This window comes from Nomascus leucogenys, chromosome 22a, assembly GCF_006542625.1.
Source record: "Nomascus leucogenys isolate Asia chromosome 22a, Asia_NLE_v1, whole genome shotgun sequence".
NCBI classification, from domain to species: Eukaryota; Metazoa; Chordata; class Mammalia; order Primates; family Hylobatidae; genus Nomascus; species Nomascus leucogenys.
Window position 1 is genome coordinate 106,265,833 of NC_044402.1, and position 18,497 is coordinate 106,284,329.

At 44.5% G+C, this 18,497-nt stretch overlaps 1 protein-coding gene across 4 annotated transcripts in view; it reads left to right on the top strand.

Moving 5' to 3' along the window:
* The window catches only part of NRP2 (neuropilin 2), a 115,907-nt gene that overhangs the window by 87,633 nt on the left and 9,777 nt on the right, over nucleotides 1–18,497 (top strand). For 2 of the 4 annotated variants that reach the window (XM_012501322.2, XM_003253977.3), the window contains exon 16: nucleotides 6,728–10,205. The exons of the other annotated variants lie outside the window; for them this stretch is intronic. In XM_012501322.2, coding sequence (XP_012356776.1) covers nucleotides 6,728–7,008 — 281 coding nt within the window. In that variant the 3' untranslated portion in view covers nucleotides 7,009–10,205. Of the gene's footprint in view, nucleotides 1–6,727; nucleotides 10,206–18,497 lie in introns of those variants that run through there. 4 annotated transcript variants of the gene reach the window in all.

The window sequence follows — 18,497 nt, forward strand, 5'->3', positions numbered from 1 at the left end:
TGTGTATATACACACACACACACACACACACACACATTGTGTGCCAGGATGTGAGTCAGTAATGAAGAAAAGCCTGGAAGAAAAACAGATCTGTGCTGAGAAGGGAGAAAGAGAAGAGAGAATGAATAAACTGTGTTGTCATGTGATTTTTTAAAAAGACCCTTTTTAGTGGTTGTTATGAGTCACAGTTTAAACAATGTAGCCTGGGTGTGCATTCTTTTCTTTTCTTTTCTTTCTTAAAGCAGTGGCTATAAACATGGTGCCGTCATGTATCTTTTTCTAGGATTTGAGCTTTAACGAATGAAAAACCGTGTGTATAGAGGAGGGAAAAAAACGGAAAAGTGGTGTAATTAAGGTGATGGATTATTTCCTCTTACCCAATACTTTCTTTTTTCGATAAAAGAAACAAGAACAATAAAGAAGCCAGTAAAAATATATAAAGCCCATAATCAGAGTTCTGGGGTTGTTGACCAGGTGGTTATTTTCAGCAGCTCACCTTGGAGGCAAGAGTTTTTGTTTGTGTTAGAGGCTGTGGTCTCTGAGCAAAGCAGGGGCAGAGAGACGATCTGGTGCCCTACCTGTTAGAGACTCACGGAAATCCCAGCTGGGTGCACCTGTGGAAGGTGGTTGTCAGAGGGAAGGATTCAGAATGACTGTCCTACGCTAGTGGATGATAAAAGGAACATCAATATTTCCTGTTTCGGCTGGGAATGTGGGGTTTATGACTCAGACCATTCCTAAGGTCCAGGGGCCCCATTTCTTGGGTCTCCCTAGGGGCCTTTCTGCAGTTCTCCACAGTTCTCATCCAGACAAAACCAGGAGAAAGTGCACATCCACAGCTGTCCCTTGGGCATAGAGGGGAGCAGTATTAAGAGAGGCCCATTTTGGGGGTAATGCTGGCTGGCATTTGACTCTATTCCTTAGGCTTTAAGTTCTGTTTCTTTGGTGCCAACTGGCCAATCTCTGCATTTTGCACCTCCATCTCTCCTTTCCCATTCCCACCCTCACCCTCAATAGAGGCTTTGTCCGCCAGGCCAAGGCTTTGTCTGCCAGGCTAAGGTCCCCCATCCCAGGGCCTGGCCTCACATTCCCTTTCTCCCTGGACTCCCTTCCTCCCACGCCTTCTTCTCCTAGAAGCACTTCTGAGATACAGAGAGGGTTAAATGGTGCTTTTGCACATAACCATCTGATGAAAGGCAGAGAAGTGTTCCTAACCCCTGCCAGGGTTCCAGATAGGCAGCTGTAGTGTGTGAATCCTCCTCCTTGTCCCTACCCCCTTATGTCTCCAGCTGCCAGATTAAGGCTAGGTGTTGCTGAGCAAGAAAGCATGGAGATTAGATGTGTGAAGCGGGTAACTGCTTGGCGGCCATCCTTGCCCGGGGGACACAGAGGTGTTCTTTGTGAGGTTTGCTGGAGCATGCTGCCTGTCCTGCTACAGAGGCCTGACACGTCCCCTCTCCATCAGTTTACCACTCATGTAAACAACTGCCGAGGCCAGCTTATCTATGGGTGGAAGAAAATGTTTTTCACCAACTTTTCTCTCCAAGAACACAGGGACAAGACTCAGTTTACAGAAAGTAGCGTAAGTGCCACCAAAGAGTGTGAAGCGTCCGAGACTTCAGCCAGTCAGAAATCTGAATTCGGAGGCACTTAAAAATGCCTCTAGATGTGGGAGCAATCCACATGGTTTCTGCCAACTTACTGAAAACATCCCGGCGCCTCCCGCCACACCATGCTCATAAGGCAGATGGAAAGAGTCGTTTCTCAGGGATGCCTTTGTGCTTGTGCGTCTTTTTTCCAAACACATCAGAGGGCGTGACCGCATTCTTCTACTATCTTCTGTAAACTTCTCTAGGGGAGCCAACCTTTTTCGTTTGTTTAATCTCACAAATTAAATAAACCTTTTATCTGAAATGTTCCTTCACCAGCACTTCATTTTTAACCTGTACAGAAAGGACTGTGCAGACAGGCCAGTCCTAAAACAATTCTGACATGCAATGAGCCTTTTTTGAAAGAGAAAGAGAGAAGGCTTACCCTTGGTGTCTTTCAAAACACTTCTTTTGGAAACCTGGGTGACTCCCCCAGGTCCAGATGATATATCATAAATGCAGCTATAGTACATGCTTTCTCATTTCAGTGATTCAGTGAGAAACTGACCTGACTGAGACATGCCAATCCTCAGACAGGTTCAGACAGAAATAGGAGGCAGAAAGGAAGAGGACTGTTTCCTCTTCCCTCCCTACTTGGTTAGAGCGAGGAATCTGCAAACTTGTTCTATAAAGGCCAGATAGTAAATATCTTGGGTTTTACAGGACATACTTTTATGTGGCATAAAAGCATCCATAAGCAATATGTAAACAAATGAGGGTGTCTGTGTTCCAGCAAAACTTGATTTACACAAACAGGCAGTGGGCTGGATTTGGCCCATAGGCCACAGTAAGCTGACCCCTGGGTTAGAGCACAGGCTGGGATTTTGTCCACTTGGTTCCAGCCGTGACTCTGCCACTTGCTAGCAGTGTACAGTTCCTCAGAGGACCCCGGGCCATCTCTTGGGTTTCACTGAGTGCTGTTCTGCCCTTCTCCACAATTATCCTCCAAGTGAAACCAGGAGAAAATCACTTGTCCTCTCAAGCCCTCAGGTCTCCCTTTGGAGGGTCATGAGGAATGAACAAAATGATTCATGTGAAGCCCACTGACCAACGGTTAACACACAGGAAATGTCCACTCAGGGTGGCCGTTGTTACAGACACATTTCCCAATTGCATAGTGACCCTATCTGCAGGTAGGAATGACAGGAACACTACCTCTTGTGTAATTGTTTTTCTTATTTTCTCCTATGCCTGGTTTCTCAAACTTTATATAGTTTCTCAAAATTCAAATTCTTTGTGTTTGCATTGCTTTTCTCTAGGGGGCTCAGAATTTTTACAGATGGGAGCCTGTGCAACCTTGCAAATGCACTTGGAGTTGAGTTATTGACTATTTAAGTATCTGTTTCTCATTATCTCACACAATGGGAAAACTTTGTAGAGAATTTGGGGTGGGAATTAATGAAAAATAGTTCAGGAACTGAAAGCGTTTTCCAGTTGTAAAAAGACATGTGAGTAAGCGGTAGAAATTAGATCAATCAAAGGGAAAAATTCAGGTCAACAGATCAACCAACTCCAGGCAAGGTTGAATTCTCACCTACACTTTCACCCACCTAGCCCAGGCTCCTTTTTTGTCAAGCAATGGCTCGATCACCCCAGATGGCTGAAGGGGCAAGTGAAGCTAAAATTGCACAACTCAGCAATTCGGGCATCTGGTGCAGGTGACATCTGCCTAAAGTGGGCGCCTTTTTCTAATTTCCCATAGAGGTGCCATATGAGCTAGCAAAATCTCTAGCACTTTCTGAAAATAACTCTCCAGGGAAGTACCAGTAGGTCATCAACATTTTCCAGGAGTCTGAACATTGGTCCAAATATATTCCTCTATGCCATCCGTCCATTTATCCGTCCACCTATCCATTCATCCATCCATCTGGCATTCATTGGATTGCTGCTGTTGTCTGGGAAGGTGCTCTGGGTGTGGATTTAACCCCTATTGATTTATCATCTTCCTTTTCTCTAGTTGGCAAACCACAGCCTCATTAGCATACAGCTCTCCGAGGCTGGAACAGAGCCAGATTCTAAACCAGCACACTCCACTTGCCTTTAGAGTTGAGTCTTTTTAGCTGGTGAATGTTCTCAGAAACTTCTAGCCCCCAACTGCAAGTCAACCAAGAGTTGCTTGTAGGGGATCAGGAAGGGGTTGCTAGTGGTATCCTCTTTTTTCTAACATTAACGTTATTTCTAACCTCTTAACATTAAAAGCATGAATTCACATAGTACTATTTCTCATTTCTCCAGACAAATGCCCAGAGAAAATGTTTAAGGAGCCAGTATAATGTCCCCCAAGTAGCTTTTGTCACTGAAGTTTTCTACATGTTGATAATTTCAGGGGAGAGAAGGATAAGTAGAGAAGGGGAAGAGGGTCTTACCTAAAGTGGAGTTTGTCTTTCAAGTAGAGCAGGATTCTGAGAGACTATGTCTGTGTCTCTGATTCTAAATACGTAATCCATGTACTAGGATTTCACCTTCCTCCAGCAGGTCCCCTTGATTCTCTCCATTGTGCCCTAACATTGTCTTTTATCATAAGAAACACTGTAAGAGAAGCATGAAGGCTTCATCCTTCTCCAGCCTGAGCACTTTAAGCCATAGGTGGTGTATTTTGTGTTGGAAACCAGCATTTTGGCTGAACGGAAGCAGACTTTTGAACAAAGATGATGTAGTGATGGAGGGAATGTGGGTAGTTGTGACCATGTTCTGCTTGACAAAAATTTGTGCTCCCACCTTTGTGGTCTGGTCAGGTACTTCTTTGGAGGGAAAGCTAATCCTTGAGGATTTATCACCTCCCTTTTCTTGATGGGTGAGCTGCGGCCTCATTAGAGGATGGTTCTCACTGTGGAGCCACATGAAAATCAGAGACAAACCCCAGGACACCCTTTGGGGAGAGAAGGGATGTCTCTGAGGAACTCCGGGGGCATCCCTTAACACTTTGATGTTTCCTGTGCATTTTTGTGAGCTCATATAGAAAATCCAGCAGCAGGATGGTTGCCAGGCAGCAGATCCTCTTGGTGACCTGAATAATGAGTTGACACCAGTTCACTGTGACTTGCAAGCTGGCCATTTCAAGGAGCCATTTCCAGCACCTTGCTTTCTCTTCCTCTCTGATTCTATGCATAATTTCCACCATGGCCACAAATATGAGAGAGAGAGAGGCCTTTCTCAGCTATGGTAATGAAACTAGTAAAAGACAGAATTAGTTTGGGGACAAAGACAAAGAGGGTAGGCAATAAGGTGGGAGAAGATGAAGATGTATAAAGGGACATTCAGGGGATCCTGGGATTCTGGGATCATTTCTACCCCAGGGGATGTGGATGTGGCTGTCAAGGTGTGTGCAGAGCAACACATCCTTGTCAAAGCTCTGCCAATGTTGTGGGACTTCTGGTCACCCAAGAGGTACCAATGAACCTGCACCCTAGCGGAAGGGGATTCGTACAGCAGGAGAAAGCAGTGATTAAGAGTTAAGAAGTTGAGCAGGCTTTGAAATATTTTCCAAGAAAAATGTTCTCATTTTTCTATCACTTCTCAGAAGACATTAGAAGGTCTGACCCACCTCTCACCTATTCCCCAGATCAAAGAGAGGAGTTCTGATGTTCAGGCTGCAGGAATTAGAGAACACAGACTCAGAAATAGGAGTCTTAGCCTCAGTCCAGTGTGTGATTCGCCAAGCATTTATTGAGTGCCTTCTTTGTATAAACCCTTAGGTATGGATGAGAGCAAGTTCCTCATGATGAGAGTGAGTTCCTCTGCTTAAGGAGCTCTGAATCTCAGGGTGGGTAGTGGAAGGAGGCATGAAAATATAAATGAGCCCCGTTTGCCTCTTGAGCAGAGGGGGACCACCGTCTGCTCACAGGGTAGGACCACCAATGCATGAAGGAGCCAGCAGCACTTCCCACCCATGGCTCCCCTGCTGGGGCACCCCATGAGTAGAGAGGATGCATCTTTCTGGCTTAATGCAAACAGCTAGGGAGGCACTTTTCATAGGAGAAGCATATATCATTTTTCAGAAGTAAAGATCATGTCTGGTTTTGGCAAGCTCAAAAGCTCCTAGTCCCTTTCTGGGCCAGATTCTCATCTGATGCAAATCTTTGGGAGAATCAAGTTGTAACACTGCTTTGCATCAAGTGGGACTCCAGCCAGTCTTTCCCCAGAGTTACCCTGGGCTTAAATCTACTACATCATCTCCATAGCAACCAGCAGCGGCCAGTGAACGTGGTTGCCTTCTAAATACTCTGCCAGCTTCTCTTCCCTGCTCTGTCTTTTCTGTCATTAAGAATGATTTCCCTCCCTCTCTCTCTCACTCACTCACTCTCGCTCTCACATACCCTCTGTCATTTTGTGCCCACATTTTTTTTGTTGCAACTTCCCTTCCAATCTGCTTTTAAAAATCCTCCATCCAATTAAAAAAATGAGGATGCATTAGTCATGACTTAACAGTGGTGATTGACCTGTCTAGGCAAGACCAGGCTAATTTCAGTGGGCACAGAAACCTTGGCAAGCCAAAGTGGAATTTACCTTCAAGTCTAGCCAGCCTAATTAATACATTGTTGCTGAGAATGCTGGCCAGCCAGACCAAATATGGTGTTTCCACCACTCAGGAAATCTGCCTCACTGAATCCCGGAAGTCATGTCAGCATCATTTACTTGTATGTATTTGTGTATGTGTATGTGTGTGTGTGAGAGAGAGAAGGAGATGGAGGGAGAGAGAATTATAACACTTCCATATATTATAAAGTAATTGTGGTTAAACAGAAAAGAGATGCGTAATCCTACCGTTCTTGGTTGAATCCCATACTTACTATTTAACTAGCTGTATAACCACTTAATTTAACCTCTCTCCGCCTCTGTTTCCTCATCTGTAAAATGGGTCTGACAGTAGCTACCTCCCAAGGGGGTAAGTAGGAAATAATGCAATCATTGAGAGGTGCTTGGCAGGTGCTAAGGACTGAGTACCACCTTAGTCCCCCAGCCCCTTCCCTGTATGTCCCAAAGCATGTGTGTGTTTCTTTCTTTCTTTTTTTAAATTAGTCTTTTGATTAGTCTGCATGCTCTCAGCCTAGCAACACTCTTCTGTGTCTCTCCACCAGGGGGCACCCTCCTGCCAGGGACCGAGCCCACAGTGGACACGGTGCCCATGCAGCCCATCCCAGCCTACTGGTATTACGTAATGGCCGCCGGGGGCGCCGTGCTGGTGCTGGTCTCCGTCGCGCTGGCCCTGGTGCTCCACTACCACCGGTTCCGCTATGCGGCCAAGAAGACCGATCACTCCATCACCTACAAAACCTCCCACTACACCAACGGGGCCCCTCTGGCGGTGGAGCCCACCCTAACCATTAAGCTAGAGCAAGACCGTGGCTCACACTGCTGAGGGCCGAAGCAAGAACAGCACCCAAAACAAACGAGAAAGACTGCAAACACGTTGCCTCGATTTTGCACTTTTTTTCTCCTCGCCTAGTTTCTGTGTGAACTCTCAGACATCTCTCTCCCGGGTCCCCAACCCTGAGCACTCTTATCAATCCCAACCATCCTCCTTGGGTTCATTTTGGTTTTTGATTTTTCTTTTTCCTTTTTGTTGATTCCAAACCAACAAACCCAACTCTAATGCTGCATCTTGGACTATCCGAAGAGATCCACCCCCAAGCACTCCACAACTCAAGGCTCAGCTGGTTTTGTTCCAGAGACTGGTTCGCTTGTTTCTTCCCCTTGCCTTATCCCATACCTCCTCTCAGTGGGCAGTCTGCCAGGAGACGTGAGGGGAAGCCTGGATCTGTGTGTATGTACACAGTAGACATGTGTGTGTGTGAATAGCTCTCTGTGTGTGGGTGTGTGTGAGAGAGGCTGGTTCATTGTGTGTTTGGGCGAGGGGTGAGTGTTCATAGAGGGCCCCTTTAACTCTTGTGTTACTTCTCCTGGGGTACATTTTACAAGAAAATAATATACTGTACAAGTTTTGTTTACTTGGAGAAGAGATTGAAGCTTTTTGTTGCCTTATCTAGCTCTAGGCTGGGTTTCTGTTGGCTGTCATTGTCATCTCCAGGTACCTAAAGAAATAGAGGCCACATGGGATGCAGTGTGGCCTCTCCCATCCCTATCCCCATCCCCAACCCACCTGACCCAAGAGAAGGTTCCCCTAGCACACTCAGACAAGACCCCCTTGTCTTCTGGTGTCTTTGAAATGTCAAGAAAACAGCCATTGGGTGTCTGCGGAACCACCTCTCCAGCCCTGAAGCAAATCTGTCTCATGTTGCCTTATAAAAGAGAAGCTCATAATGAATGTTTAGTTTTATCAGTTACGTCCAATCTTGGAATAAGTCATAGAGAATAACAAGTCTGGGACTGATGTAGGAAAAACAGTAGTCTGTTTTAGAGAGGAGGAGGAGTTGGACAAGAGAAGGGAGGAGAGGGAAGAACTGAAATGTCTCCTCACCCAGGGTGGTTATTGGGCCCAACTTGGGATTGGGTTGAGTATGAAGGTTAAAAACCATATACTTTGGTATTATATTGGTCATTGTAATAGCAGTTGTAAAATATGGGGGAAAAAGGGATCATTTGCTTTCCTTTCATGGTGTTAATGTGTGCCCGAATCTATAGCCGCTAAAATGTAAGGCTGTCCACCTGACTTATTTAAATATTATCAGAGAATAGAAAGTAATCATTTTTTAAGTGTACCAGTGTGCTGCCCCTTAAAACATTCATGGCATCTGGCAAATAGACCCTTGTAGGCTGGCCTGGCATATTCAGATGTTGCTGCATCATCACAGAGAAGGTCTAATGAAGATGAAACTATTGCTGCTCAGGTGTCTTCTCTAAGCAACAAGGGGAGTGGGATGTAAGAGAGAAGTTGCTAATGATACTGTACAAAGGACAGATTAAATAATGAAGTCAATTTCATTGATAGAAAATGCAAATTTTAAGATTCTCAGTGTACGAGGGCTCAGCCTCGGGAGCATTTATTTTTTACTTTCCTGCTAAAAATCCACTGGGGAGGTATAAAATTCACTCCAAAGAAGTTTGCCTGGGCCAAAAGCCTCCAGGTTCCTTCTGAGAACAAAATACTAATGATTTTTTTTTTTTTTTTTTTTTGGCTGCTTGGGAGAGACTTTCAGCATTCTTTCACGATATCCAGATATGTCCCTTCAGCACACACACTCAACTTTCTCATCTGGTTCGTTTCATCCTCCCGAAAGAACGATGCTCTCCCACTCTTATTCTATTTCAAAGAGCTACTCTGTCTCAACCACAGCAGCCCTGCCAAGAAAAGACAAGATGAAAGGCTAGAGCATGTGCTACCTTGAGATTTCAAGAAGTGTCCTACCTCAGCTGAAGATGGAGAAAGAAACGGGGAGTGGAGAGGGGATCAGCCCAGGGTACCATGTGATGACTAATATGCCACTCATTAAGGGCTTTTATCTTGGCTGCCCACATCCAGTCATGCATTTGGGGCCAGGCATGCCTGCAAAATGATTGACATTCCTGTAGGCGCCCCATAGAAGTGTGGCGTCGAGAAATTATATCTGGAAAATACAGCCAGTGTAGTGACCAGCTGAGTTACCATATACCCTGATGATTCCCCTTCTGTAATAGAAGATGACAACAACTATGTGAACTTTCTGTATCTTTATCTGATGCCCCTAGTGGCATCATCTTTATGTACATGCCTTAGTTGAGAATATGAGACTGCTCTAATCTTTGTGAATCCCTTCACACTTCGGCTGAGGATGTCACCTTCTCTGTCTCTCCCTACCCCGCAACCTCTGCTTTTGCTCTGTCTACCCCAGCAATTTTCATAGTGTTATCCAACTATGCTAAAAGGTCAGGTCTTCTGTAAAATGCCATGCTTCACAGCTTTAAAAAGCAAAATTCTGTATTTCGTGGAGGGAGGGAAGGGTCACTCTCTTCTAAGAAAAATAGACTGGACAGGCGAATGCATGCATGCATGTGTTTAGAGTTGCTTCTCAGAAGACAAAGAGATGATAGCAACTATTAAAATATGAATGAATGAATGAGTGAATGAGTTGAAGGCCTAGCTCGGGCTGATAAAGCTTTTGCCTTAGTAGAGGTTTTATGTCAACACCTTCAGGAGGGAAGCCCTTATTTCTGGGCTGAACTCCCCTTCCTTGATATCATGCTAGCAATTGCCATCACTTAGTTCCTGGCGAAGGCAGAAAAAGAAAACAAAAAAATCAGCATTGTCATTGACAAAACTGGATGTTGAAGATAAAGTAAAATTGTCTCTTCCCTTGTCCCACATTTTTGAGATTAAAGCCAGAATTGAATAGGAAATACAGTACTATTTCTGAAGTTGATAGCCTATCTTTAAGAAGACCCTGTCTTTAAAATGAAACTAGCAGGCAAACACCTAAATAATCGAAAATTACCAAAGAACAACAACGAAACAAGAAAACCTAAAGATCTTTACTTCCTATTCTTATTCTCCTCTCCTTATTACTGTGACACCCCTTGCGTTGCTCAGTTGCCTGTGTGTCAAAATAACTTGTGGACGTTGGAAATTATTTGAAAATGTATTGTGTGGAATGTAATAAAATGATGATATTTTTATACAAACATGTGAGGTTTTTTTTCCCTTTGCCTGTGAGAACAAAGTTGAAATGTAGGCTTTGAGCAAACCGATGCTTCCAAAGTTTACACATCACCTTCTGAGCTACAGGGCATTTCTGTGGGAGGTAGGTGGGTTTTCTCCTTGAGGCTGAATGCCAACTTTTCCTTCTTTTTATTTTTATTACTGCTTGTTAGGATTTTTATCCAATTTGTGCAGCTGAGACAACTTTTATGATTGGTGTGGGATTTTGCAAAAGTTGCTAAGTGCTAAATTGCTAAATGAGATTCCACAAAATTTCTCTTGATGACAAATCCCGGGAGATTAGATTCTACTTTCAAAGGGCTCCGGGGGAGTGGTACCAGCTAAGCTGAATCCTGTACTCAGCTCTGCAGAGACAGATCACTTCCTTTGAAGAAGCAGCAGTGACATCTTACCCCTCACCTACCCAATTATTACTTCCACAGGGACGTGAATCTCCCATTTACGAGCGCTTTCCCAGACAAAATGGGAACTTGTAGCATGTTCAGGGCTGAAAGATATTCTAGACTTCATTTTTGAACAGGTAATGATGATAATTAGATGATGACTGTGGACATGGAACTATCAGAGTAGAACATTTTATGAAAGGAACAACTATAAAACTTTGAGAAGAGGCACTTGGGGAAACTTACTCAAAAGGCCAGGTCTTTCTTGATGAGTATTTTTCTTTGGTCCTCCTCTTTGGATGGTGGCCTAGTTATATAAAATATTTCTATCAGAAGGGGACTGGGTTGGGCGGGGTGGGGGAAAAGCTAGGAAAGACAACCTCCCAACAGTTCATGGTTTCTAGATAGTGGTCAAGAAGAGGTCACAGTAATCTTATTTGCAGATAGGATTTCTCACCAACCCCATTCATGGGATTTATCAGAGGCCTTCTGACAACCTGGGAGCCCTCCTCAGGGGTCCGAGAACCATCCTTAAAGGTCCTGAGAAAATGTACATGTTCAGAAGATCCTATTTCTGCCAGAGTCCTGCTTTTCTTCCTATCCAAACCTAGATCCAGCAAGGAGTGCTTTTTACAGCTGTAAAACCTGTCCAAGTGCTGCTAAAAGGAGACAGGCTTCCGGTTTTTAGATCTTACTGGAAGTTGTTAGTACAGATGGTTCAGTATAGATGTCACTATCTGTCCTTTGCAGGAGAATAAAGTAGAACGTCTGTGATCAGAGCATTTTTTGTTTCCCCAGTGACAAGCTCAATTACCCCTTTTGTCTAAATAACATTTGGCTTTCCTTAAAGCCATTTGTTCCCATTAGTAAAGAATGAAATAAAAACATCTCAAAAGTGTTTATGTCAAACAAAGACCCAGGCTCAGTCAACATTTCCTTGAGCTGACCTGGGACCAAACTGGCCGGACTGAACTAAATTAGCCATCACTTATGCTTTGTTGGCATTACTGTTTTTGGAGCCACGTTTGGGAATTTTCCCACCTTGGTTCTAGTCCCAAGACTTATTTTAAGGGTACTTACTCCCCCTAAAAGGGCAAGGACTGTTAGGACTCCGATCTTAGATGTCAAATAGGGTGCTGTTACCACCAAACCCTCCTCAGTGTGGCATTTCATGTGTAGCCCAAGCATAAATGTTCAGAAATTGTGTTTCCATGGATCATAAATACCAGATGTCAAGGCCTAGGCCGGTCTGTTTCTGCTCCTACCTGATTCTTTGTGGTGGTTTCAGTGTGTGTTCTCTCTTCACCCACTGCCCTGCTAGCTCAGATAACCGAAGCCCAGCCAAGCTGAGGTGGCACAGTGTTTATTTTCCTCACCCCTCTTCACGGCCTCTGCAGTTGTTCTGCACAAACTTGTGGCCTTTCTGTAATCTCTGATGAAAAGAGCTACATCCTGAAGTTTTGACTTGCCTGCATTGTGGGCTACACATCTGAGCCGAACTGTAGATCTGTAGGTGAAGGCTTGTTTATTCTCTTTAATTGTGCAGATCACTGGGGCTCTCACAGCTGTAATTTGCCTTTCATCCACTTTAGTGACAGCCCAAAGAAAACACAAAACAAATCCAACCAGAGAAAAAGGGGGGGTGAGGGGAACACCAGCTGATGATCTTACAGTCAGCAGGGAAAAGAACTGCCTTATACAAATAAATTAGTAGCTAGGAATAGTGCAGGATTTAATTAAGCCTGACACAGATCAGGTGCACCACAGTATGTATAGAGGTCAGATACAATCAGAAACCCACACCCTTAGGGGTCTTCAGGCCACAAGCCTGGGCCAGAGTATGTTTGCCCTGACTGCTTGGAGGTGTTCCGTTTGGATCCAAACCTAAACACTGAAGAGAGACAAGATTTGGGAAATCGCCAAGAGCAAAACCTTATTGAGCATGGTATGGAACAGTGGAGAATCTAGGTGCTTCAGCACAACCAAGCTGAAGACATTCTTGCCCCAGTCCCAGTGGATACGAGACCTAGAATCATCTCCTCTCTACTGGGTAAAACAGTTGTTCTTGGCCTTTTCTGCCACTGACATCTGAGAGCCCCAAAAAGCTAAAGTCCCGTGGGCATTGGACCGAGAAATAGGAAGACCATTTGAACCGTCAACAGCAGAGGTGCTGGAGGGAGGACTCAGTGTTATGTGGGAAAACCTCTTTTCTCGGAGTTTCATTGCTTGAGAGTGTATTGATACTGATGATACAGGGAGGCTGCTGGCGGGGGACTTCATAGTAACTGGCTGGGTTTCTTTAACTCACAAGTTAAACATGCTCAAAAAGTACAATAATACAGAAAAAGCAAAAGTCGATTTCATTGCTGACCAATCCCAGTCGCCTCCCCAGAGGTAACTGTGAGGGATGGTTTGAGGAGTTTGTTTCCAAGCCTTGTTTTATACCTTTACAAACATGTATGTTCATGTTGAGTTACGTGGTTTGGTTAAGCTGGGGTTTAGTTTGGTTTCATTTGGTTTTGTGTAAATGGTAGCACAGTGTTTGCTTACTATATTGGACGACTTGCTTCTTTTCATTTGACATCTTGAGGGTAATTCAGTACCTACCAATGCATCTACCCCATCCTTTATATCTGCAGCATAGCATTCCATATTGTGTTGATATGCCAGAGTGTGTTAACTGCTCCCCTGTTGACGAGTGTTCAGATTGTGTCTAGTTTTTTTTACTATTATAAACAATACTGCAATGAACATCCTTGAAATTGCTTCTTTGGGCACATGTTTTACAAAGGATAGAATTTCTGGGTCAAACACATCCCTGTTTTCATTTTAGTAGGTGCTATAAATGGCTGAGGTTTGCCATTTAAAATGAACCTGTCCCTGCTTGAGAGCATAGCAGAAACTAGTGGACTTCCTGGCTGTAGAGCCCCTGCCACATCTGCGCAACCCATGCGATCTCTATGCCTATCTCTCTTTGTCTACAGTGAGTGTGTTGCTTGCAAGAGAAGACCTTGGGCACTTTTAGCTGAAGTGAATTTTAAACTCAGGGAGTGTTTCTTCAGAACTTTCTTTTTTTTAACGGCCAACTTATGGGGAATACGGACCTGGCTCTAAGTGGCAGCTCCCCAGAGCTGTGGCAGCTGTGTCACTGGAGTTAATTCTGTCCCTGGGTTCAGCAGGCAGAGTCCTGTTCTCCATGATTAATGAGTTCCACTTGCTTTCTTCAAAGAATGCCTGTGCTGTGCCTTGCTGTTATTTATTTATGTTTTCTACTAAAAAATTTATGTAAAAAACATCCCTTAAGGTCAGTATGCAGTATTGTGCTGCAGACTAAACTATTCCAGCAGCCGGAGGTAAACCTACACACCAAGAAAAAGTCTCAAATTTGAGAGGCCTTGGACCCCAGGCCCCCACTCTGGCCCTGAGAAGAGCAGACCTTGTGGACTTCCTTCTGAGGAAGTTCAGGGCTGCAATACCCAAAGGAAAGGCACTAGGCAGTGAGGTGGTTTTCTAGTGGGATGTTTATAGGCATAGGCAAAGCTACTAACCCCCACAGGGGCCAGTAGCAAGGAATGGTGGGTGGAGGAGAAGTCCAGAGACCTGTCAGTCCAAACACCATTTCTAGCAAAAGCACTGCCCTCATTTCTGTGGTGTGCTGAGAGAAAAGGATCATAATGAAGTGGCTTTGACTTTTAACATAACGGAGTGTCTGTGGCTATAGAGGTCCTGTGTGTGCTTTCCCTGACCTGCCAAAAATCGAGGACCATTGCATCCTGGGCATGAGGCATGAGTGTTTAATTCAGGAAAGAAAGCAGCATGAGTTGAGATCTGGATGAACTAGAGTGCATCTCTCTCACACACACACACACGCACACACACGCCCAGTGCCTGTTTTGTCTTCTCTGTGTAATTGTGCAAAATTAAATCCTTTAAATATCATGAACATTCCCAAAAACAAAGGCTCTGCTCCAGAATTGGAATGATAGTATAACATGCCATGGCTTTCAGCAATGCCAGTTTCTTTCTCCAGCAGCAGGACTCATTAACAGGATGCCTGGACTGGACTTCCCTGCAAATTATTAAAGAGCAGCTAGCTCCAGTAACGACGGGCGTGCAGAAAGCCTTGAGCCAGAGGCAGCCTTGACCAAAGTCTCATTCTCCAAAGCCTGCTAGTTATTGAAGCTTCATTTAAGCACAAAGAACCTTTTTGTCTCTTTGTGTTTTCTTACTGCCACCCAGGGCCTGTGAGAACAGGCATGAAGATTTCAGCGGCTGGTGTGGGCCTCCCCATGGCTTCTCTAGGGCAGCCCCACAGCTGGCATTGAGAGTGAGATGGTAGTTATTACAGCCTAGATGGGGCCAACATGGGTGTGTGAAAGCAGCCCCAGAGATGCCTCATTCACCTTGGCCAACTGTGGCCTAAGAGTGTGAGCCCCATATTAGTGTTTACAGGGGCCCTGGGCCCACAAGCCCATCACTGCTTTCTGGCTCTGCACCTCCTGATGTGGCCACTGTCTCCACCTCTTTCTCTGTGGAGGAGCTGGTCACTACTCATCTGCCTTTGTGCCAGGTGCAGTTTGTCTCCAACCTCCAAAATCCCCTTTCTGCACCTTCCCTCTCTCTTGTTGACCCCTTTTCTTCTCTGGCATCCTTACACTTTCTCTTCCCCTTCATCCATCAACGCCTTCTTCAAAAAAGCATGGGTCAGATTCCTTCACACAAATGCTGCATGGCTACTTCCTCCAATAATTGCATTTTTACAGGGGACCACACCCAAAGCCAGGTCTCTTAGTAATTACGGTCCTTGGCCACCAGCAAGCTACTGGGGGAAATCATCTCTTGAATGGGCAGAGAGAGGTTCATTTTTGGTAGCTGTAAAATGATGTCACAGAGTCATTCATTCTCATTCATTCTTGTGTTCAGAAGAAGAGCCCATCTTTTAAGTATAGTGAATTCTCTTAGTGACATACAGGTGTACAGTTTCTTTTCAAGGACCTACAAAATAAGAGGGGCTATCTTTAAGAAGACATTCTTCTTCACATTGGAAGTAGATGCAGTTTTGATTCTTCAACTCCATTTTCTCACTTGTCCAAGGTTGTACCAAACCATTCTATCTGAGTGACGTAGTGATGTTTCTAACATGCACACCTCAAATATTGGAACTAGAGGAGGGGAGAAATTTCAAAGCCCACTGGAAAAAACTCCCTGAAATATAAAGATATATGACTTTTTCCCCTAGCACCTCAGGAAAAAATAAAATGACAGAAGAGGGGGAAAAAACAGCAGGTTTTCCCTGAAATGCTCTGTTTTTCCCACCCTCATGCCCTAAGAGAAGGTAGCCAACAAAAGAAATGAAAAGCGCCAATTGCTTGTTCACATATCTACTTACAACAATGGAGAATAGCTGATTTTTCAAATACTTGAGGTAAAAAAGAGGTTCTAGAATTTTCTTTCATCAGCTTTGCTGTGTTTTTCCAGTCTGCACAATTGTGAAGCCTATCTTTATAGCCAAACATGTCTCTGGCTGCATTTTTCCTCTTTTCATGCCATTGTTGGGGCTCATTGGAGACATTCTGGCCTCAGCTGCTCATCCGCCTCCACACTTGAAAGTACTACTAGGTCATTTCACAGTCTTCTTGTTTGCAGTCAGTATTTCCAATTCTTTTTAGTGTTTCCTTCTAGTTATTCAACTAAAAATAATAGAAATGAATGGCTAAATTCAAGATCAAACTCTTCCAGTAATTTCATACCAAGCCCCCTCCTTTTTTTTCCACACTTGAAACCATTTGAAAAATTCCAAAAAATATTTTTTCCATGACCTTGCTTAGATTTGGCTGTAGCCCAAGAGATAAAAGCCTGTGATAAAGGCTCTTCTGATGGTGCTTCTAAACTCAAGCCAAACCCAGCAAGGAATGAATGGCTCTCAAGTAGCCCAACTTCTTAACGGAGGAGATTTGGCAAAGTTTAGATCAACACCTGAACGTTTGGCTCCTTATTGCAACTTGGATGAACAAACTGAATTGGGAAATTAAGTGTGGTGGGGAAGGGGGACCTTCAGCCAATACTAAATATTAAACTGAATTAAACCGAATTTTGAAGTGCCAAGAAGAATCTCCTTAGTCCTTTGTTATTTATCTTTTACTGAGGTCTCAGTGTTGTATTTCCTGCTGGGATTAAAAGAGAATGGCTGAGAGAAGTTTCTGGAGGCTACTCATCTGAAAAATCCAGCAATTTAACTGGCCCATGGGGTTCAGAAACTTGGAATCAAGTTCAACAAAGGCACTAAGTGGCCAAGAGCCTATCCCAAATAAATCACAGCCCCCAAACAAGGTGTTGAAAATCTACGGCTTACTCTCAGTTCTACTGCTGATTTATTCAATGACTTATTGTGCTTCTCTACCCTCCCTCCTCAATTTCATCTCTAAAGTCAAAGTGATGACACCTGGTACCTGTGAAAATGAATGATTTCAGTGGTTTCCTGTGTGTAAGAGGCTCTTCGATCCTTGCCTTCAAGGCTGGTTGAAGTGTGGTGGGTTAAGTGGATGCACTAAGACTGGCTTTCCATGAGGTTTTCTCAGCCCAGCCTCAGTTAACACAGAGGCTTAAAACTATGGGCACAATTTACCCACTTTATCAGTTCCTCAGTCACCAATTAGCAGGACTGAGTCCTGAGCCAAACGGGCAAGTATTGAACACATGGAACCTCATGGGTTCTCTTGACCTGTCCTTTTAGTGGTCTTCTCTTTCTGTGCACACCTTAAAACAAATGGTTTCAGGGAGTGGCCACTCCCAGGAGAGGACAGAGTTAGGGTGAAGAATGGGGCAGTGAGCATCATGGGGCAATGGAGCCCTTTTGTTCAGAAGTTGCCTTGTCTCCCTCAACCATCACCCTCTTCAAAGAGCCCTCATCAGAAAGTCCCTCATACCTTTCTCATTTCCTTCCTGTAAAGACAAGGGAATTCTAGAGGAGAGGAGAGCATCAGTGTTTACTTTACAGAGGAGCAAACGGAGACCCAGGGAGGTCAATGACTTGTCAAGGCTCTGACACCTGAGGCAGAACCAGATGGGAGGTAGGCATTCCGCCCCCAGCCTAGGGCCCTCCACATCCCACGCCGCTTCCTTCAGTGCAGGGGGATGCTGCCACTGACCAGACTTCTGAGTGTCTGTGCTGCACACTCCAGATGACAACCCTGTCATCAGCTTCAAGCAGGCCTCTTAATCCACTGCTCAGGGTTGGCATGGAAGGGACTCTTCAAAGAAACTAGCACGTTAGTGACCTGAAATGATCTGTGCCCCAGGGCTGTCTTAAATCATTTATCCAAAAGTAACCAGTGGTTTGGGGCAGACTTCTCACTTTCCTGGCCATATTGTGAAGCTCCTTTACAATGCAGGAAGTAAACAGTGTCAAGGCCAATATACTCACACAATATGCTCTGTGTAGACACAGAGCGAAGGCTGAGAATTTTCTGTAGGAAACTGCAGAAAAGCAAACTAATGAAGGAATGCTAATCCCAAATACTCTTAACTTAGAAGAAGGAAGAAAATGAGGGAGAGAGGAAAGATTAAAAAAAGTGTGTGTGTGTGTGGTGTGTGTGTGTGTGTGTGTGTGTGTGTCAGAGAAAGAGAGAGTGAGAGAGAGAATGGAAGGGGCCATGAGAGAGGGCCTTCTTATCTGAGGACTAAATCATGCTCAGTAGGAATTTCCAGGCAGCAGGTTGGAGTGTCTTGGGGGTGTTTCCCCTGAGCAGCATGTGTGGTCTTACACTACCAGGCAGTGTTCCAGGGAGAAGCTTATTTCATTAGAAGAGGTTGGGTTTGTGACTGGATATGGCTGTCCACCCTTTGTGCCATAGTGTTGCAATGTATTGACAA